Below are 23,694 nucleotides of genomic sequence, written 5' to 3' on the forward strand. Positions count from 1 at the left end.
TAACTCTCTTCTTTATTGAACGCCATAATATACTTTTTTGAAAGAACACTTCATTTTGTACCTGTTAACAATGCATTGCTTTCCTGACTGCAGTTTCCATGTTGGGGAGAGAGTCCAGCTTACTTAGTATTTCCTACCACTTTGCTTCTGTATATAACTGTAAACCCATGTAATACTGTAGTACACCTCTACCCCGATATAACGCGACCCGATATAACAAGAATTCGGCTATAACGCGGTAAAGCAGTGCTCCGGGGGGGCGGGGCTGCGCACTCCGGCTGATCAAAGCAAGTTCAATATAACGCGGTTTCACCTATAACACGGTAAGATTTTTTGGCTCCCGAGGACAGCGTTATATCGGGGTAGAGGTGTATCTAATTACAATTTAGTGTCTGAACATTTTGAAGGTGGCCTGCAGAGGAAAAAATGAAAAATTGGATTTGTGCTTTTTTTTCTGCAGGCCACCTTCAAAAATGAAAAATTGGATTCTATTTTTTAAAAATATTCTGCTTGTTTAAACTGCAGAAAGATCAGTAGTATCAAGACTTACCTTCTCTGTTTGTTTTTTGCTGGAGTTTCCTTGGAGGACCAGAGACCTGTAGTAGGAGCATTCTCACACCTTAATTGAAGTTTGAGCCTTTAACTATGAACGTTTTTTCTCCCACGTGTGGTTTGGGTGTTTGAGTTAGAATAGTAAAAAAGAACCAATGAAGGATGGTAAACAGCCTGACCAAAAAAAATCACTTCTCCTTTCAGTTTGTTAGGTTTCACTTCCTTTCTGCTTGTTATGTCATAGTCCTATTAGTTCTCCAGTCATATATAGAATCTTCCAGGAAAAATAAAAATAATAAGAGCTGCCCTTCTAGTGTGGCAAACAAGCAGATTATTTTTTATCAGGCCTAAAGAAACAAAACAAAGGCACAAACCCATTTTTTCAGGTAATCTTTAAAATGTTTTGCTAAATTTCAATTCCTTGAGCAAGATCATCATTAAGATACACTTTTTATCTATGCCAGGGTAAGTGTAATTAAATCTTATACTTCAGGACATAAGCTATAAAAGGTCAGGGGGATTTTTACCAACATGTGTATCTCTGACACATTTGGCTTGCTTCATGGTGGGTGAATTTCCTCTTCCATTGAAGCATCAGGTATTGGCAATTGCTAGAAGAATACCAGTGATGCAGTATGTGTGAGAAACTAACGTTAACTTTCATTGGCTTAATTCTGTTGCTGAGATACATCAGTACATACATTGATGTCAGGAGGAGCTGGAGCTCTCAGGATTTGGCCCACTGATATTAATTCTTAAACATCACTAATCCAGTTCATCTGTGTGTTGTTGTTTTTTTAAAAGACAGAGTGGCTGTGTATTTAGTGGACCAGTGCTAATGCACATGTTTTCCAAGGGGAATAAATGTGCCCAAGTTCAGCAAAGAGTGAATCACTCATGGCTGTGCAAGCAGGACAGTGAGTGTGCTTACGTGTAGGTCTGAGTCAGAGAAAAATTTACTCCAGAGGCTGACCCAGAGTTACAAGATCTGCACAAGAAATAACTTCCCTTTTGGGAGCCTGTGCACCAAAGCAAAAGGCAAAAAACACCAACTTGGCTTGAAGCATTGGCACCTCCCTTAAAAGGCAGGGGTTGGGAAGGTAGGGACATGCATGGTAGCACCCAGCAGTACCCAGAAATGGTATTCAGAAACTCCAAGCGTCTGCTTGAACCTAGTTACCTCACTGCAGCAATTGCAAGTTCTTTGGTGCTTGCAGCTCACGGGGAGATCTGGGAGCAACATGCCTGACAGCGTCCAAAGGTACAGACATCTCCTAACCACACGGCAAACATCTCCTAACCACACGGTTTAACCTCAGTGCTCACATGTACCTGGGTTCCGTACCCTATTGTGTGCAACAGATGTTTTCTGGCAGCCATTTTAGCATACTGTATCCCAGTCTCCCCACAGTGCGTTAAACAGCAGATATTTATTAGCTTGCCAGGTGTGCCTCGCTGCTACATATTTGTTGATCATATGCCTCTCTGTGACATGCGGCAGGAGCTGACCACTTACCTCAGTAGAACCCTAATCCTTTCTCTTCCTCCTGGCTGCACAGTTGTTTGTATTACCTGCTCTTTGGTACTGAATGCAGAGTAGAAGTTACTTCAAGTGCTTTGTGGGGTTGGAGCATTGTAACATATCTACTTAGAGACTGAGACAGATGTACTGAACTGAACCCATACAGATAGATATAAAAGAGAGAGAAATATTTGTTAATGGAGCATTTGGGTTTTTAGGTAGCAGTCATTCCAGTACCAGTTGGGTCCTGTCCATGCTATAGATTTTGCCGTGTTTAAGCAGTGTTTAAACACAGTAGCACTTCAAGCGTATTATAACAAGGTAATCTTATCTATGTGGCTGGGACCAAGCCCTGAAATACTCAAGAACCATGCGCTAGTGTAACACCAACAGACCCCTGGTCGTCAGCAGGCAGGATTGAACTTGGGACCTCTGGAGCTTAGTGCATGAGCCTCTACTGCAAAGCCATATGGCCCTTAGACTCATTAATCTCTCTCTAAGTCAGTGGTGGGCAGCCTGCGGCCCACGGGCCACATGCGGCCCATCAGGGTAATATGCTGGCAGGCCGCCAGACAGTTTGTTTACATTTGCATGGCACCTGCCCACAGCTCCCAGTACGCGCGGTACGCCATTCCTGGCCAATGGGAGCTGCAGGAAGCAGTGGCCGGCACGTCCCTGCAGCCTGCACTGCTTCTCGCCGCTCCCATTGGCCTGGAACGGTGAATCATGGCCACTGGGAGCTGCAGGCAGCCGTGCAAACGTAAGCAAACTGTCTGGCGGCCCGCCAGCAAATTACCCCAACAGGCCGTGTGTGGGCCACATATTGCCCACCACTGCTCTAAGTGGTTTCGGTGCCACTAGATGGGACAGAACACTATCCCCCAGAGGTGTGTGGGTTACACTAGCCCTAGCAAAGATTATCTTTAGACAGTGTTTTTACAGAATTTGGTCTCATCTGTACAGGCAAGATCAAACTCTGTCATAGCACAGTTGGGGCAGTTACTACTAAACACTGTGGCAAAACTGGTAGTGCAGGCTCTTCTCCTCCTGGATTGATAGTTATAACAATAAGATGCAGCTCTGTATTAGATATTATACAAGTGCTGACATCTGGCTTCCTGACTAATCAACTCTAGGGTGAAACAGAATTAGGATTGGGAGAATCAGTAACATAACTGTTCAGACACACATCTGAATTTGTACATCCAGTTTTGTAGTGAATATGGCCTTGAAATCAGAGACCACAAAAATCTAACCTTGGAAAGCATAGGGTTACCATATTTCAGCAAGCAAAAAAGAGGATGGGAGGAGCTCCACCTTAGCCCCACCCCTGCCCCTCCCACTTCCCCCCCCTCAGAGCCTCCAACCCTCCCCCCGCTCCTTGTCCCCTGACTGCCCCCTCCTGGCACCCCTGCCCCTAACTGCCCCCCCAGGACTCCACCCCCTACCTAAGCCTCCCTGCCTCTTGTCCCCTGACTGCCCCCTCTTGAGACCCTCCTCCCCAAATGCCCCCCAGGACCCTACCCCCTACCTGTACCCTGACTGCCCAAAACCTTATCCACCCCCCCCCAGAAAGCCCCACCCCGTCTCTTGACTGCCCCCTCCAGAACCTCCCTGCCCCTTCTCCGACCCCCTGGCTCCCTTGTTGTTGGCCTTTGCCTAATGTCTCTGTGAACTTGCTCAGGAACGGCCTGAGCCGCTCGTCCCGGCACGCTGGGCAGCAGTGGGGGAGGAGCTCCAGACTGCTGGAGGCGATCTGCAAATGCAGGGAGGGAGGGAGGGAGTGATCTCTGCTGCAGGGGAGAGGAGGAGTGGCGCTTTCTGGCTGTCAGAGCCCCATGTAAGTGGCACCATCCGGCCGGCTGCCCTGTTAGCCGCGCGTGCTCTGCGGGGGGGTGGGGGAAGGGGAGAGTCCGGACATTTACAAATTCCCCCTGGACACTATTTTTAGCTCAAAAAGCTGGACATGTCCGGGGGAATCCGGACGAATGGTAACCCTAGGAAAGTAGAATATCAAATTGAGTTGCCTTGTTCAGTACAAACTCCATTTTCAAGCTCTTGATCTCTTTCAGATTTGATACACAGAGGTTTTCTTGTTTTATTTCCAGGGATATATTCGGCAGTGTCGTAAACATACAGGAATGTTCACCGCGGCTCAGTTAAACACCATTTTTGGAAACATTGAAGATATTTACAAATTCCAAAGAAAGTTTCTGAAAGATCTTGAGAAACAGTACAACAAAGAGGAACCTCATTTAAGTGAAATAGGATCCTGCTTTCTTCAACATGTATGTCATTAACTCCATTTTGCTTATGAAATAAACAAAATATAATTAGTAAATGTTAAACTACCATGAGGAAGACACTTTAGTTAGTGCTGATTATATGAAAACATTTAAAATCCCTCCCTTTTTTCCACCTCCACCCTTTGAGTAGGCCTATTTTCCTTGTAAGTGAACAGTCTTTCCATTTTCATAGCTATGGTGATCCCAAGGTCCCAGATGAACAGGACTGTTTCCAACAATCACAGGCAATGTTCCCTCTAATTTTTTCCATCCATATGTGGAATACATATTTTTATGTGCACTGAGGTATGTGCCTATATGCACCACCAGTAGAAACAAAAAACTTAGATATAATATATATATTTTAAAAGTTACCAGAGGGATAATTACTCCAGCCAGGACAGGTTAGGCATTTTAGAACTCACTACTCAAAGAATTAAATTTAAGTGTAAGAGAAATAAAAATTATGAAATGCATAGACCAGTCAAAACACTAAAATAACAGTTTGAAAGAATAAAATTACAGAGCATATATGTGCATTGCAGGAAGTACCAAGAAGTAACAATAATAATAATACAAGTATGTGTTGGGAGGTGTGTGAGAAAGAGACAGAGACTCTGTGTGTGAGTGTGAGAGAGAGCGAAAGACAGAGACTCCGTGTGTGTGTGTGTGAGAGAAAGAGACAGAGACTCTGTGTGTGTGTGTGTGTGTGTGTGTGTGTGTGTGTGTGTGTGTGTGTGTGTGTGTGTGAGAGAGAGAGAGAGAGACAGAGACAGAGACAGAGACTGTGTGAGCTGGCTTCTGGGGAAATGTCAGAAACAATGCACTGTCTCTTTAAGAAAGGCACTCAGTCGACAGCTACTCACCATTCAGACCACAGCAGCTCCTAGTCCTCCTGAGCCAGGCTATCCCCTCTGCCCTGCTCTGCAGAGATGGGGTACAGGGGTGGGGGGAGGGTGACATCCTGAGAGCACCCTCCTCCCTCCCCCACCTTCTGCTCTGCACAGCCAGCAGGAAGGTCCCAGGAGCAGCTGCAGGATGGGCAACATGGGGGGGAGGGGCACTTGAACACATGCTGCCTCCTGTGCACAGAATGGCACTTAAATCTCTCCTGCCTGGCAGCCCAAGCGCGCAGCTTACAGGGAACACAGATCACAGGTTAACATTTACATAACTGCAGGCATCTGAGTTGATTTTGTTCTATGAAAACTACATCCAGTATCTTCCCAGAGAAAATATTAACCAGGGTGATTGATAAAGGTGAGAAAAGAGTCGCATATCATTGCTAATCACCTACATAACCTCCAAGTAGACTTGAGAAAAAAAGTTTGGCAAATAAAAATGTCACCGAAAAATGCATTTTGGAGGGTTCAATAACTATTCATGTATTTGGGTAGAACTCACTGAATAGTTCAGGCTGAAAAATACTCATTTTTTTTCAAAGTCATTTTGCTTGAAAAGAAAATGCTGTTCTCAAGTTTGGCCAGTTTAAAAAAAAAAAGTGGGGGGGGGGGGGAGAAACCCCAAAAATGATCAAATAGAAAAACTAAACAAAAAATTGTTTAGAGTCAATTCAGACATCTCACTCAACTCAAAATGACATTTTTTCAATTTGAAAAAATCTCTTAAAAATTGGTTTGGTTCAAATTGAACTAGATTATCATTATTATTTTTAACCAAAAAATCTATTATTCGCTCAGCTTTACCAATAACCATAGGAGGCTTCCAATTTCCAAGGCTCCTCAAAGAAAACTCCTTCTTAAAGTGAGTTTGATTATTGTGATTTTGTGGAGGCCTCTGTTTCAGTGTTCACAGAGAACCCCGTATGACTGAAATTCACAAATCTGGTTAGAGTAAAGAGATATTTGGGTTTTTTCCATTTCAGAAAGCAGCAAGCACTGCTAGTCAATGCACTCCCCTGCGATCCGTATTAACAGGAGTTTTACCTATTACCAATTGTAGAATAGATTCTTCTGTGTTTTCTAAATAGATTGTTATTCAGTTTGGGTGTAATTTAGCAAACTGTCTAATTAGTGAAACCAGAAGTATTTTATAACTTCAATATCGATTTTTGGTTTTGTCTTTTTAAGATGAATGTTTTAGCTAAAGCTTTGGTTTTTCTTTATAGCAAGAAGGTTTTGCCATCTACTCAGAGTATTGTAACAATCATCCCAGTGCCTGCCTTGAGCTTTCCAACCTAATGAAACAGAGCAAATACCGTCACTTCTTTGAGGCCTGTCGCCTGCTTCAGCAGATGATTGACATTGCTATTGATGGCTTTCTCCTTACACCTGTTCAGAAGATCTGTAAATACCCTCTTCAGCTTGCAGAGTTACTCAAATATACTACCGAAGAGCATGGGTGAGAGAATTAAAATGATCTGTCTTAGACCATAATGTTACCTTATTGCTAAAGCAGTCTAAGGTAGATTTGGTCAGGCAGTGGATGACAACCTGGCTCCTTAAGATCAATGGCAAAGCTGTGACTGACTTCAGTGGGGACAGAATTTCACCCAATATGTTTATCATCCTGGGACTATGTGAAAAAATATTTCAGAAACAATATACATGTTAAATAGTCACCCTTGCATATAAGGGGACTGATCTGGAGAGAGAGAGAGGGAGGGAAGAAAGGAAGGAAGGAAGGAGAAGAGATTTGTAAACCAGAGTGGAAAAAATACCAGTGATTCCAAGGGAAAAATGAATAAGGGATACATGTAGGGAAGAAAAGGGAAGAATTAGAAAAGAGAAGTGTCTCAGGGTATGTTTACACAGCAAAGAAAAACCTGCAGCTGGCCTGAACCAGCCAATTCGGGCTTGCCAGGCTCGGACTGCAGGGCTGTTTCATTGCTGTGTTGACTTCCCTCTCACCCCTCACCGTTCTAGAGCCCAGCCAGCCACAGGTTTTTCTTTGCTGTGTAGATATACCCTTAGAGATAGAAGAGGTGAAGATGGTCTTAGAAGAACAACATAAACTGAAAGTGTTTAATAGCATTAAACATTGAAAAATATGTTCAAGGGGAAAAAAGATACTGAAAAATCCTTATGAAATGATGTAGTTAGATACTGCAAGAAACAAGTGAATCAAAGGGGGTGGGGTGGAAGAGGAAACAACCAGTATAGAAAGACTCAATAATTTTGTGGTGGAAAAATATATTAATGAGAGATACCCAGACTATCTACATTCATTGTTACTATCTTCAGTGTAGGAAACAACCCTGGACATAGGAACTTAGTCAAGCAAAACTCCCTCCAAAGGTGGTATTGAATATTTTCCGGTGATCTGACAATCACTCGTATATGGATCTTCATTCAGTGTTTGGTTAACTGGCAGCCAGTTCAGGAAATTACCATTTCCTTTGCTATTACTGCACTATTTCTTAACCCAGTAATCCCTTCTCCAGTATATATTTTTCCAGATGATGCCCATGATTCAACTGTCTTGGGTTTTATCAGTTGTTTTGGTCTCTCCCCCACCCCATTTTCCCCTTCAAAATTTCTTCAGAGCCCTCACAAAATTCACTTAGAAAATGCTTATCTGTGCTCTGTGTGGAAAGAGGCCATGGGCTTCCCTTGGTCTGAGCTGTTTAATTTTGTTCACTAAATGTGCAAAGGAACTGAGGCTGTCATTTTCTCAACTCACCATGAGGATCCCAGTTTATCAGACCTAAGAGAGCCTGTGTGGTAACCAGAAACAGACTTTGCCTTCTTCATGGAATCATAGTCAGTGATGCTTAATAAAGAATGATCTCCTTTCTGTAGAATACTGAACCAAACTATAGAACTTAATAGAGATTAAATACCTGCTTTAGTTCTGTACAAGTCTCAATAAATTCTGTAGTTTGGTATAAAAACTGTTGAAAGATTATCATTCTCTGTTAAATTATATTATTGTAGTAATTTCTATAAAGCCCTATTTAATATTGGTTTAATCCCCATTATACTCTATAGGACTTTTCTATAATAGATAAGAGAACAAAAGTCTGCAAAACCTGCTTGTATCTTGAGATATACGCAGAACCATTCAGCTACGTGCATTGTTGTTGTTGTCATCATCACCATCATCATCACTCCCATAACTGCATTGGTTGTTGGCGCACCATCATTGATGAGCAATCAACCAATTGTCTCCACCCCGACGATTGTGTGTCAGTGCTTGAGTCTCCACGAACTCCATTCCTGTCCACTCTTTTATGTTGTCAATCCATCTCTTCTTCTGTCTACCTCTTCTTCTCTTCCCCTGTACTGTCCCTTGGAGGATGATTTTGGATAGGCCAGATGATCTTGTTACATGGCCATACCACTTCAGCTTGCGCTTCTTCACGGTTGTCAGGAGGTCTTCATATGACCCAGTGCATTGGGTAATGATGTTGCAGACCTCTTCATTAGTGATTTGATCAAAGTAGGAGATGCCCAGGATTTTACGGAAGTATCTCATCTCTACTACCTGTATTTTCCGTTCAAGTTCTGCCATAAGGGTCCATGTCTTGCACGCATACAGAGAAATAGAGATGACCAACGCGTGCAGCAGTTTCAGTTTGGATTCCAGGGAGATGTTCTTATTCCTTCAAATTGGCTTTAGCTTTGCCGCTGCTGTTGTTTGTGCAGTTCTTGCCCGAATTTCTGCCTTGCATCCTTCATCAGTGATGATTGCCCCTGAATACTTGAACTGTTTCACTGTCTCCAGCTCTTCTCCACTGGCAGTGATATGTGAGCTGATCCTATCACATTTGTTTGTCTTCAGCTTGGTTTTCTCTGCACTGATTTCCATGCCATATTTTGCAGAGGTTTCATCCAATCATTTCACAAGGTTGGCAAGTTCATCTTTGCTGCCTGCCACACCATCAATTTCATCAGTGAACCGAATATTTGAGATTGTTCACCTCCCAATGCTGACTGTGCATATGTGATCTTCTAGGGCATCAGTCATTATGTACGCCAAGTAGATGTTGAACAGTGTGGGCGAAAGAAGGAGCCTTGCCGGACTCCAACAGTGTGACCTTGTGATGCTAAATTTTTGGCTGCAGCTAAGGAAAATCGTCAGGCCAAAGTTCACCAGAACCAAGTTTGACTTAGAAAGACTCAGAGACCGAAACATTACAGAGTCATTCCAAGCAATGATCAGCGGAAAATTTGCCCCGCTGCTTGCTCTAGAGGAAGACGTAGAAACAACGACCAACAATTTCAATGCTGTAATGAATGAGGCAGCAATGGACATCCTTGGAGACAGCTGTGAAATCACTCAAGAATGGAAAAGCTACAGGTATTGACAACATCCCAGCCTAACTGATGAAATTTGGAGGAGAAATAGTAATGTACTCACCAAGATCTGCAACAAGATCGGCAGACCGGTGGGTGGCCCTCCACATGGACACAGTCACTAATCATCACTTTGCCAAAGAAAAATAAACCTGCAATTGTGTCAAAATGACCAGACCATAAGCTTAATTAGCCATCCCAGCAAAGTGACGTTGAAAGTCATATTGAACAAATTGAAGCCACAAGCGGAGAATATTATTGTTGAAGACCAGGCTGGCTTTCATGCTGGAAGAAGTACCACAGAACAGATTTTCAACCTTCGTGTTCTATGTGAGAAGTACTTACAACACCAGCAGGACATCTACCATGTCTTTGTTGACTTCAAGACAAGAGTTTGACAGAGTATGGCACGAAGTCCTCTGGGCACCCATGAAGAAGTACAATGTTGGTTGTAAGCTTATTCTTACCATTAAACAACCGTATGCCAAGACCAGCCATGCAGTTCTCCTCAATGGCACAATAGGAGAGTGGTTTTGCACCACTGTTGGAGTCCTGCAAGGCTGCTGCCGTTTGCCCACATGTCCGACATCTACTTGGAGCATTGTCGTCGTGAAACTTAAAACTATGGATTTAATTTTGTTCTTTATGATTTCCTGCTAATTTAAGTGATGAATTAATGTGTACTGTGTGCTAGTGCACACTTAGTATGTGGATTGCCTGACTGTAATTTAAACTATAGTCCATTCATTTAGTAAGCAAGCAGTGAATCTGAGTTTCTGGCATACACTCTATAAACCATACAAAGCTGAACTGAGACCTAACTAACTGACTTTACTATGAACTCATGAAAAGCACTGTTATGGGCAAGATCTGTGTGCAAGCTTGGGCTGTCAGAAGTTAAAGGGTGATTTTATCCTCTTGCGCTCCTCCAATATCTTTGTTTATTGTAAAAGCTAGAGGCCAGATAATGTGTTGGTATAAATCAAAATAGCTCCATTGAAGTCATAAATCATTAATAAATAGCCATTCTAAGTACTTCCCTGTGCTGATTTACTTTCTGACTAAATTAAGCTTTTATCTTTAAAAGTTTGTGTTTCTAGCCCTTACGGTTGCAAGGAAAAGGTTCCATCTATGAACCAGTCTGCAGAGACCCAGCCTGAAACAATCTCTCTGAGTCCAACGTTTACAGTATTTACCTTGGAAAAATTCCCATTGAATACAATGAAATTTTTGCTCGTGGACGTAGTGCGGGATTTAGCCCAATAAGAGAGATGGATTATTGCCATTCAGTTCCATGGTTACTGCCATTATTCATCTCCATGATTAACTTGGAAGCCCCATGATATCAATTTGAATACCAGTATGTGTAGCTGTTTCACTGCTGGTAACTTTTGAGCAGGAGCCTCCAGTAATACTGGGCTGTGGGTAGAGCTAGGGCAGGGTATCATCAGCCTCCCCCACATTTTCTGTTTCCCTCTCCTCCACCAGACTCACACACACAACCCAGGCAAAAGAAGATTGTTTTGGATTGGTGGGAGCTGCTTTCTTCTTTATTTAAACTTCAGTATTTTATTTCAAAACTAATTATTATTTTTCAAATGCCCCAAAATGTGTGAGAGGCACCATAGAACAGTTAAAGACACAGAGTTTATAGTCTGCCAGTAAGGGCACCTGTTACACAACAAGTGGCAGTAATAGACAGACCAAAAAGAGGGGGACTAAGGTAGGAAGGGCAAGGGAAACAGTGATGAGATTGTGCGGTCACTCAATAAGGCATGTCCACCCTTACATTAGTGGGATTTTATTAGTGTTACTCTCACTTCTATGTGTGATGTTGCAGAAGAGAGTTTCTAGTGGGTATTTGAATAGGGAGAGGGAGGTGGATTGTGAACACACACATCCAGACGTGTGCAGGTGGTAAGGCAGAAGCACGTGAGGAAATTTGCAGAAGTGGAGGGGAAGCCAGGGCTCTCAGTCTTGCCCCTCAAACACCTGTTTACATGCAATGGCCCAGCCTGTCAGCAGCCATTAATCAATCCCTCTATGTTCACTGGGAGGTCGGTAAAATGATCCAGTGGCCAATTGATATTGGTATGTTGGTGGATTTGCACAAAACACAGAGCACAGAAAACACCAGCACTTAACAGAAGCACCACGAGAGGGTTCTCGTCTTCCTCCCAAACTTCTGTGACCAAGTAGCTTCACTTACTAGCCACTCTGAGGCAGGATTCCAACGTAAGTTGAAGACGGGAATCGCCCTTGTTGATCTGTCCTCGGCATACGACACTGTCTGGAGACAGGGCCTCCTTCTCAAGGTCTCCCGCATCATTCACTGCTGGTGAACGATCTGCCTCTTGGCAGCGATGACTGGGGATCGCTGCTTTAAGGTACACCTTAATGGCCAGATCAGTAGACCAAGAACTCTTAACTCAGGCATCCCTCAGGGCTCCAGTACTTTTTAATTTATATACCATGGATATACCAGCAACAGAGTCAAGGAAATTCATGTATGTGGATGATATTTCCCTAGCTGTTCAGCACACAAGCCTACATACCACCAGCTGCACCCTAACCTGAGATCTTAGCAGAGTGGCTGATTCTTTCCAATGCTGGAAATTTATGCCTAATCCAAAAAAACCCCCATGGTAACTGCTTTCCATCTGAACAATAAAATGGCTAATACCAAACTTGATGTGCAGTTCTGCAGTGAGAGAGTCAGCCATGAAGCTAATCCAAAGTATCTTGGCGTTACACTGGACTGGAGTTTGACCTTTCGACAACACCTCGAGAACACCCACGATAAGGTCAGGTCTCGTGTCGCACTTATCAGAAATTGGCCAGAACATCATGGGTGTCCAGTCCACGGACCTTATGAACTGCAACAATTGCCTTGTAAAAAGCAACCAAGAGTCCTGTGGCACCTTATAGACTAACAGACGTATTGGAGCATAAGCTTTTGTGGGTGAATACCCACTTCATCAGACGCAATTGCCTTGGTATATTCTGCAGCTGAATATTGTGCACCAGTGTGGTCTCATAGTAGTCACACTAAACTCCTTGACACTCAACTCAATAATGCTATGGGCATAGTGTCAGGGATGCTCAAATCTACTCCAGTTGACTGGTTCCCGGTCCTATCGCACATCAGCCTCCACAGATTAGAAGAGCTGCTCAGACATCTCGCTTTCTTACTCATGTCAATGCAAATTCGAGGATCCCACTGCACCGTGAACTGCAAAACCCACCAAAGACAAAATTAAAATCTTGCAACCCTCTATGGAACCGTATGAAGATCCTTACACCCAACTTTGATGCTGAGGCTCAATGGAGAGTCACATGAAGCACTTTGACCGCTCAAAACAAACAGCTCGTCGTTGATCCTCTTGAGGAACCACCAGGTTTTGATTTATGTCGGAAAGACTGGTGCAAATTGAATCGCATCATGACATCTCATGGGAGATGTGAACAAACCCTCTTTAAGTGGAAAATGAGGCATACACCTGTGGTCACCAGGTACAAATGATGGAGCACATCGTATCTGAATGTCCCCTTTGTTCTTTTGCCGGGGGCCTGAAGGACATTCCACCAGCTCACTGCTGCGGCAATGTATGGGCTATCAAACTTAGCAACAACTACAAATTTATATCTATCTACCCAAGCCATGCAGAAGAAGAAGAAGAAGAATCAATCCTTCCTCCTTTCATTTCTCCTTGTTTGTGCTCATGACCCCCTTAACTCACAACAGCTAGGTAGATTTCAGCAACTCCTCATCCTCTGGATCCTTTCATTGGCCTTTCTAAGAAGAATCCTTGTACGAGACAGAAGAGGACATTCCTCTCACCGCCTATAACATTGCAGCTAAGCAGCTGGGACACTAAGCTGTGCTCCCCTTATCAAGTCACCCCAGCCAGTCCCATGCCTCATTCCCAGCTATTGGGGAGGAGGGAGAGGAAAATATAATCTAAAAATAAATTATTAAAGAGAACATTGTTTTACACAACTGGATTCCTGTTATAAATAAACTTTTTGGGTGAAACCATGTCCCCATTGAAGTCGATGGTACTGGTGCCATTGATTTCAATGGAGCCTGGATATCACAGCTTAGGTTTGATTCTCCACCTCCTTGCCCTGTGTGTAGTAATTTACACCTGTGCAAAGTGGGTGATAGGGTAGCATAGAATTATGTAAATGACTATACAAGATGCAAGGTAGTGGGGAATCAGGCCCTTCAGATTTAAGAACTCTGGTTAGGGGGATAAATTGATACTGTAGAGAATCATGCTTCAGACAGTCAGGTAAACTGTGTTGATGTGTTATATCCAGTGCATATAATGTCTTTGAAATCTGCTTCCACTTTACAGTGATTATAACAATATACAGGCAGCGTATGAGGCCATGAAGAATGTAGCATGCCTCATCAATGAGCGCAAACGAAGGCTGGAAAGCATAGACAAGATTGCACGCTGGCAAGTATCTATTGTTGATTGGGAGGTAGGTATCATTCTTCCATTTTCATGAAATATTTAAGATTAAAATGTACTTAAATGACTTCTGGGGGGCATCTTTTTTTCTATGGTAGTAGTTTATGTGCATACATTTCATGTGGTCCTTGGTCAGTTAAAAGTTGAGTTGCTTCATTTGCAATCTGAAGAAATGAGGTTTTTACCCACGAAAGCTTATGCCCAAATAGATCTTTAAGGTGCCACCAGACTCCTTGTTGTATTTGTAGATACAGACTAACACGGCTACCCCCTGATACTTCATTTGCAATGACTCTATTACTGATTATCTTATGTCTTACTCAGAAAGAGCAACAGTTATAACACGTATTTGTATCTTTGAGATTACAAAGACATGTTGAAAGAGAACAAAATGTATTTTCTTTTAGGTTGGGACCATTATATCCGATTCTGATTTCTTGATAGTTTTACAGTCGGATAACTCCATTGACTTCAATGAAGTTATGCCTGGTTTGCACTGGTGAAACTGAGAGCAGAATCAAACCCATATTTTTTTGTGAATGCAGCTTGATCTACTTTTTATATTTATAGATTTTAAAAAAGTTCATTGAAACTGAAGTACAGTTCTGTCTGTCGTGTGACCAAATGCTACAAAAATAATAATTAGTAATATGATCGCTTAAAACTGTGTATTTATTTATTACACATACACTTCTATATATTTTAGGGGCAGGATGTTTTAGCCAGAAGCTCAGAACTGATCCACTCGGGCGAACTGACCAAAATCTCAAAGCAAGGCAAAAGCCAGCAGAGGATTTTTTTTCTTTTTGACCATCAGCTTGTGTTCTGTAAGAAGGACCTGCTGCGACGGGACATGTTATATTACAAAGGTCGGATTGATCTGGATGAGATGGAACTTGTGGACATTGAGGATGGCAAAGATAAGGACTTTAACATTAATATCAAGAATGCTTTCAAAACTGTGAATAGAGCAACAGAAGAGGTTCATTTGTTTTGTGCAAAAAAACAGGAAGATAAGAAAAGGTGGCTGGAGGCATGTGAAAATGAAAGGCGAAGAGTGCAGGAAGACAAAGAAATGGGTGAGTGCAAAGATGTACAGTGTGGGGGGAGGTGTTAAATCAAAAGGCAAAGTTTGGATTTCTCTCCTTTTTGGCTCTCTGCAAATGGGTTCTCACCCTTTTTGGGCAGCTGTGCCTGTTTACTAGACACAAACTTCAGCTATACAAGCAAGTGTCTGTTGTTTCCCATTCAGTTGTGTCAGCTCTGTGATCCTGAGACTGGGGATTGGAGTGGCTGTGGCTCTGTGGTGGGTTACATCTTGCATAACACACAGAGCAGGAGGCAGGATGAGTGTACTGACTGCAGCACAGACTACTCATTGAGAGCAAAAATCTGTCCCCCCGCTGAAAAGCTTTGTGGAGGGAGATTCTACAGGGATGGGGGAAGGAATGCTCACTATTTGGTAATGGAGCAGCAGTAAAACTGCCCCACAGCCACTTTTGCAGCCCTAGATCAACAGTAGCTCCTTAATCCCCATTCTATGGCCTTCCCCTGCTCTCCCGCTAGTCCTCTCAAAGTAGGTATGCAGCAAGAGACCCTGTGTAGCTGACTTCTAGGGCATGGGGTGGGGTGGAATCCCTCAAGTTCCCTCTGACTGCATAGTAGAACTTCATGTAGTTCTACTGGGTTATTGGAGGCCTTCCACAGCTTCAGAGATGTGAGAGAATTCATCTCATGAGGGGGAGCTTAGAGTGCCAGTAACAATAACCTGACATACCAGTACCGAGGGCTTGTCTACAGGTGAAACACTTACAGCAACAGCACTGCAGCTGCACTGCTGCAGCACTTAAGTGGAGACACTGCCTATGCTGACAGGAGGGGTTCTCCCATTGGCGTAGGTAATCCACCTTCCCGAGAAGTGGTAGCTAGGTTGATGCAAGAATTCTTCCATCGACCTACCACTGTCTGCACCTGGGGTTAGGCTGGCTTAACTGCGTCACTCAGGAGTGTGGATTTTTCATACCCCTGAGCTATGTAGCTAGGTTGATCTAACTTTTTAGCATGGACTACACTTTATATGTGAAATAGTGGTTGGCAGCCACTTTTCTAAAGAACATTTTGTTATAAAGCCAGGCAGTAGTATCCTTAGGTCTGTGCAACCTATGTAGTATAGCAGCACTCAGCCAAGTTATAGAGGAGGAAAGACCTAGTCATAAGTGAGGAGGGGAATGGGCATAACCACTTCAGTTTAATAAAATCAGTGGTAAAAGATTCAGCAGAATTGCACTGAGAAAATAGAGACATAAAAGGACAGTAGTGATAGGAAACATAAAACTGATTTTTACATTCCTAAGGCAATGGTGGGAGGGGAAAAATCCCAGTGTGTGTGTGTAATGTATGATGGCTGCTCTCTGTTATGACATTTATCTTTAATGGGGAGAGCTGGGATAACTCATAAGTAACATTCTTCAGGACTGAAATGGCTCTAAATGACAGCAAATTAAAATCCAAAGTGCTCTGAATGTGATTTCCTGGATGACATAACTCACAAGTCATTAAAACTTTAACATGATTAAGAGCCTTATATTCCCAACCCACCCATAAAATAGGAGCAATCCCTATGTACGCCAAGGCTGATTCTAATCTCACACCAGTGTAACCCCATTGACTTTAATGGACTTCCTCTTGATTTACCCCGGTGTAATTGAAACAAGAATCAGGCCTCTTGTGCATATATTCTAGATAGTGGCTGTTCTCTGTTAGGCCATTATTTTCTCTCCTGCTGAGAAGCTCAATAGTTTATGGCTCTAAAGTTATCCTTCTCCTTATTCATGAAAATAAATGTCATGAGCAATCAGTCGTCATTCAACACCCCCCCCACACACACACACACACCGCCACGTAATGAAAGAAAAAGTCAAGACATTACCAGCTAATATTCCAACATCAGCCTTAACTTTCCCCCATGGACCATACGTTACAAGTAGCCAAGGGTAGCTGGTACCCAAAATAAAAGATGGAGCTGAGACAACTAAACAAACTACCTTGCAAATTAGTTTCCCTATTCTCCCTTGCTCTGCAGTGCACTGGGAGCCTATACTCCTGTTGGGCACCCCAGCCATTGTTTTCAGAAGCGGCTTCTAAATGGAGTGCACACACTGCCCAGGCACACACTTATCACTATTGGGCCCATCTCCAGACTACTGAATATTAGCCCAGCGGAGCTCTAAAACAACATGTGCATTGGGGCAGGATGGCTGATGGGAAATAGAAGAACAGTGTAGTGCATTTGGGAACTAATATACAATCTATCCCATTTATCACAACAAAACGACTCAAACTAGCTCAAGCTGTCCAAAAAATGAGGGACTAATAGTGAATAGACTGTCACATCAAGGAGCAGGGCTCCCTTGTTTACAAAACAAAATACAACATCCCCACCCTACCCCGGCCCCCACTTAATTTCCAAATCCTTGATGGGCCTTAGCTCCATTAAACCTGATGACTGGGCACATTGCAGTTGGGGATTTGTGAATTGGACTGGGCACAAGGAGATCAACAGATAATCTTTGTTCATCTTTGGACCTTTCCAGGGTTCACTTAGCTCCTCCACTTTAGCTTTGTGAGCCAGGATCTGAGCTCTTTACAGTTATAGCAGTTCCTTTCTGGGGGGTTCCACAAAAATGGAACCAAGAGAGTATGCAGGACAGCCCAAATTTCTAGGCAGTAGCTGTGTCAGTCCCAGAATATTAGAGAAACAAGGCGGGTGAAGTAATCTTTTATTGGACCAACTTCTGTTGGGTAAAAAACAAATTAAGCTTTCAAGAAGGGGGAGGGATAGCTCAGTGGTTTGGGCATTGGCTTGCTAAACCCAGGGTTATGAGTTCAATCCTTGAGGGGGCCACTTAGGGATCTGGGGCAAAATCAGTACTTGGTCCTGCTAGTGAAGGCAGGGGGCTGGACTCAATGACCTTTCAAGGTCCCTTCCAGTTCTAGGAGATGGGATATCTCCATTAATTTAATTTATTTAATTTGAGAGCTTGTCTCTCACCAAGCAGAAGTTAGTCCAATAAGAGTTGTTGTTTCACCCACCTTGTCAGCCCAAATACTACACATTTGGGGGATTTTGAAGTGCAGACCAGTAGACCCAGACAGTACTGCTACTGCTGGCGCCTTCTGCTGCTGGCAGAGCTATGTACAGTTTATCAAAACTCATATGGTGGGAGAGAAGGTTTGGAACCTTCCTACAAGAAAACACATGGGTGATTGGGTGCTAAACCTTTCCCCCAAAGTAATATTGCAACAAAAATAGCCACATAAAAAGGCCTGAGACTGATAAGACTGAGGAATACTATTCTAAGGAAAGTTGCAGCAGCCAAATCCCTGAATTTTTTATTTTACATCTTATATTTGAATGTATAATCTCATGATTTAACTGGCAGTGGGCATTATAATGATGATGATGATAATAATAACTTAGCATTTATAGAGGGCTTGATCATGCATATCTTGTAGTCCCAACATTTCCATTGTGTTCAATGCAAGGAGTGCAAGTTAGGGATTTATATCTACAAAACATTGTACAAATATTAATTAGTGATGTGTGTAGCAAACAAAAACAGAATAATAAGAAAATGTATTTTCTATAATGTTAGATTCATAAATCCAGCTTTATATATCACTGCATATATGTGTGACATGTAGGCTGCTGTAAAATATCCTTTATCAGACATTTCAAATGCTTGTTCAGACCAGGAGCACCAGAAGCTCCCTAGAAGTTAGAGGAGTTACCAGCGCCCAAAATGTGGCCCTGCCCCCGCTCCTCCTCTTACTCCCAAGGTCCCACCCCCCATCGCTTGCCCTTAAGGCAGGTAAAAAGTGGGAGGCCGTAGCCCTCCCACTTTTAAAAGTGATGGGGCCATGCCTCCTGGCTGCCCTGTTCCAGTGCCCATGGTTCAGACCTAGTAGTATCCTGTGTTATATAGGTATCTTATGCTATAGAAGGGATGGTTCAAATTTAATGTCCAAACCCACTTTATTTAGGTTGATATGCCCTCGTAAGTCTCTATGGCTTGGATCTCTTCTCCATTACCCAGGAGAGTTTGTTTTCTAAAATTTCACTTTTTTGGCATGGTTGAACACTATCCTTTAGCCAAAGCCAAAGCCAGTGGAAGATCTCTGGTATTCTCAACCTCAAACATCTTGTTTGATTTTGTAATTTATCATGCTGGAATTCAGATAAAGTCTCTAATTTAACTATTCAAGGAACAAATAAATCACTCTTCAAATTCTAAAGCTTGAATGGCTAGTTCTGTTTCAAAGACATTTCAGTAGAGGTCAGAGCCTCCCAAACCATATCCAACTCTTCTGAGCTATTATAAGTGCATGCTGGGAATGGGCCACAACCAGCAGCTCTTTCTCCAAAACCACTAATGGTAGATCTAAGAAAACAGTCTGCTTCCTGTTGCTGCAACTTTTTGATTTCTTTGGCTGCTTTTTTGTCTCCAGGAAGAGAGAAAAGAATTGAATAATTACAAATGATATAAAAGGAATAACTGGTAACTGAAAGAGTATGGTCAGATTATATTAAAAACAGTCACCTGAGGGATGTAACTCCTCCATGAATGCAGGCCAAAAAGTGCAGGGAATTCAAAATAATTGAAAAGTGTGAATGAAGAGCAGAATGGAATCCAAGTGGCTGCTTTGTTGGGTCACCTGGCTTTGGGTTGCAGCACTTTGCAGTCCATTGTATATATATGAATGGAACGAGAAGCACCACACACACCTTTTTAGTTGTGCTAATATAACACATTCATATGCTGCAAACAACACGCACAGTTACTAGATGAATCTCACACATAGGGAGATGGAACTAGAACATCAGTACTTGAACTCCAAAAACATAATCCATTAGATGTAAGGAAAAATTCCTCTAGCTACACTAATAGCAGGTGCCTGTCCTCTTTGGGAGCCAGCCTCTCTCAGCCACATTGAAATCCCTTAGACACTTAACACTAGTACATTACAGTAAATTGTTAGGTTAGACCATGGTATCATGTAACATGACACTGACCATGTAAGTGTGTAAACAAGTGTATTTAATATCCCTCAATACACTGACATGCATAACACACACCAAAGAAGGCTACAAGCTCATCGTTAAAAGAAAACACCACCTGGTTTGTTCAAACTGAAGACATTACATTTTGTAAAATGCCAGTTTAACAGTGACGTAGTTTGAAATTCATTCATATTCTTAGAGTAGCTTTTCAGCTTTTAAAATATATATTTTTATTAAATTTGGATCAACATAGATAAAATGTATAACACCAATACAGTAAACACAGGAACAGCAAAAATTGACGTGTTGGTCTGAGAAAAATGGGTTCAGTTTTCTTTTACAGAATACAAGCAGGATTATGTCTATACATACTGTAACCTTGCTTTTCTCTTACCAGCTTTACACCAGTATAACTCTAATGACTTCATTTAGTTATCCCAGGTTTACCCCAGTGTGAGTGAGAAGAGAATCAAGCCTCATATTTATCTCTCCTAGCAATCCAATAACTGGTTTGTGGATCCATTGGCCCCCAAAGTGTCATAAATCCACATAATCTTCCTAGGTGTTAGTTTGCTTTGTCATCACCAATTTAGCTGCGAGAGTTGTAAAATGACAAGTAGCTAGTCAGATCCCCAATGACCACCAGCTGGAGATAATTATTTCAGCACAGGTTGGCATCAATTTGTGCTCAAAGGGCCAAATTAGTATCTCAGTTATGCCAATGTTCCTCAGAAATGCCAGAGTTAAACTGGTGAAACAGTAAAATCTGGACTTGTATTTCTCAAAAACATATGGTACATTACTATTAAGAATTATTTAAAAATCACTAAAGTATCATTTTAAAATACTGTTTGCTCAAATGTTTTTTAATTTACTGTTATCAAATAGCAGATACAATATCTTAATACTGAGACCCTAATGTACTTTAAAATCCAGGAATGGAAATATCAGAAAATCAAAAGAAACAAGCCATGCAAAATGCGAGAAAATCAAGGCATGGAAAAATTAAAGGTGAGTACAGTATTTAAGTATTATTGTAAGTTTTAAATATATCATTTATTTTTTCAGTATTGAACTTACGATGGGAGATATTTGTAACCCTTCTGCCAGTCACAGTTGGCAGCAACAAGGGCCGGGTTCAGTATCGAGGGGTTCCTTTTCAACAATACAATGCAAAACCGGCTTGAGCCCCCACCCAGTGACCTGGGACAATTACACATCATCCCGGGGCACCTCTAAAAGCAAAACTTTCCCTCTTGCAAGCACAGAGTCTGAGTGTAGCAAAAAAAAAAATTAATAAAAGGAGGGAGGTAACTCGGCATTAATTTGGGGAAAAATCCCAAACAGGACTCATAAACATAAACCATGAGCGAAAGACCCACCCCCCAAGTACGTTGGGCAGTGTTCTTAAGTTCAGCAACCCCAAAGTCCCTTTAATGTGCTCATCCCTTCTCTGCACCCCACTCACAGTTGTCCTTGGACAGTGCAGACCCAGAGTTCAGAGATGTATCTGCAGTGTTCACCTCCCACCTTGGGTGGAGGTGGGGGATGTAAGGAGGCACCTTACTCATGCCACTGCTCGGGCACTCATTCGCCGGCCCTCTCTGCCAGCCACCCTTCTGCCCACTCACCCTGCTTCACCACCAGCTGCCCTACTATCTTCAGGGCCCACCACTTAACACAGCTGTCAGTGACTTCAGCTGTTAGTGGGGGAGCCTCACTGCTGGTGCACACTGGGCAGTCTCTTACATCAGAGACACTGTCCCAAAGCAGGTCTCATACTTAGACCTAGGTATCAGTGATTTCAGCCCTGCAGCATGTAACAAGACTCTCAATTGAGTCTAAATTAGCTCTGTTATTACACAGTAGAGAGAGGAAGAGTCCGATGGTGTCTGGGACCCTTAGGCAGGGCCCACACAATGGGCTGGTCTACACTGAGGGGGTCGGGGGGGGGGGGATTGATCTAAGATACGCAAATAGCGTAGCTGAAGTCAAAGTATCTAAGATCGAATTACCTGGGGTCCACACGGCGCGGGATCGACGGCCGCGGCTCCCCTGTTGACTGCGCTACTACCGCTCGCTCTGGTGGAGTTCCGGTGTCGACGGTGAGCGCGTTCGGGGATCGATATATCGCGTCTTAACGAGACGCAATATATCGATCCCGGATAAATCGATTGCTACCCACCGATACAGTGGGTAGTGAAGACGTACCCAATGAGGGACAAGTACCTGTTCCCATCCTGTCTCAACTCACTGGGCTTTGGAACCCATGTCCCCTGCCTAGCGAGTGCTGTTTAGTTGAGGATGAGTCCCACGATTGGGAAATGCCAAGTTCAGTTCTCCTGCCCTTGATTCACATAAGGATAACAACCCTTTATTACTCCTGCCCCAATAACAAGGAGACTGGGGATCCCACACCACCAAAAGTGACCATTTTGGCAAGCAATCTCATCATGCTAAGCACCTAGGCCAGGTGGGTGTGCCCATGCAAACGAGATCGGCTCCTGAAGTCCTCTTCCACAGCTCATCACTAGATGTCAAGGGAGAGCTCATTCAGACTCTGCTTACATATTCAAATATAGTCATTCTCTTTGATCCTTTGCAAATCTCTTTTGGGGTTAGACTTTCTAAAGTGATTTTATTTAGCATGTATTTCAACTTCAAAGCCCTTTATAAACTATTTACTAAATAATCCTCACAAATGCCTTCAAACAGGCAAGTTAGTATTAGCCCCACCTAAAAGAAGACCTGAACAGAGAAGTTGAGTGATTTGCTTAAAGGTACAGAGGGTGTCAGTGGTTTAGATGGGATTAGAAACTCAGGAATCCCTGGTTCCATTCCCATGTTCAGACCCTTCCACCCAAGTTCTCTCTAGAATTCAACACTGTTGATTTAAAATATTCTTTGGACCGAGATTTTGTTGTATTCAAAATAAAATTCTAAATGGTTTTGTGTGTGTGTGAGAGAGATTTGGATACTTTTTGATGGGTTGAGTGGATGAGTTGAGCAGCTGGGAGTCAGCCTGGGTCTGAGTGGGCAGTTGGTTAGGATGCTTTCCTGGAAGGTTGGAAGAGGCATGACTTTTGTCTTTGTTCAAATGCATCAATGTCAAAATTTTGATCTGCAGTTGATAGATTCTTATATGCATATTAATATGTAAACATATCTATCTCTCAATATATATAAATAAATGGCATGTTACAAATTGGGCCAGATTTTCAGGTCAATGGCTGTAAAATATTGATCAGGAGATTGTGATCTCAATACTCAAATGTCAAAGTCAGAGAGCATTACCTTGGAAAACTATTTTCCCTTCCAAGGTACCTTTTCTTCACCAGTCAGAACATTTTACATAATATTACCCAGCTATTGCTTAAAAAGTCAAAGTATCTGCTACATTAACCATCTTTCCTCTTAAAAGCGCAATGCTCCTGCACATGTTGTCTGGTTTTGTGAAACTACTGCTGATTTTCTGGACAATACTGTAAAGTTATTTGAAGTCATACAATTATTTGTCTTTTACCCAATCAAAATT

The 23,694-nt window shown here is 42.6% G+C and overlaps 1 protein-coding gene across 21 annotated transcripts in view; it reads left to right on the forward strand.

The window, feature by feature from the left end:
* Positions 1-23,694, forward strand: part of SPATA13 (spermatogenesis associated 13) — a 278,153-nt gene that overhangs the window by 249,985 nt on the left and 4,474 nt on the right. For all 21 annotated transcript variants that reach the window (XM_042845754.2, XM_042845757.2, XM_024111572.3 and 18 more), the window contains 5 exons: positions 4,183-4,362; positions 6,488-6,720; positions 13,979-14,108; positions 14,805-15,177; positions 21,096-21,170. In XM_042845754.2, coding sequence (XP_042701688.2) covers positions 4,183-4,362; positions 6,488-6,720; positions 13,979-14,108; positions 14,805-15,177; positions 21,096-21,170 — 991 coding nt within the window. The remainder of the gene's footprint in view (positions 1-4,182; positions 4,363-6,487; positions 6,721-13,978; positions 14,109-14,804; positions 15,178-21,095; positions 21,171-23,694) is intronic.

Source organism: Chrysemys picta, chromosome 1 (assembly GCF_011386835.1).
Source record: "Chrysemys picta bellii isolate R12L10 chromosome 1, ASM1138683v2, whole genome shotgun sequence".
Classification (NCBI taxonomy): domain Eukaryota; kingdom Metazoa; phylum Chordata; order Testudines; family Emydidae; genus Chrysemys; species Chrysemys picta.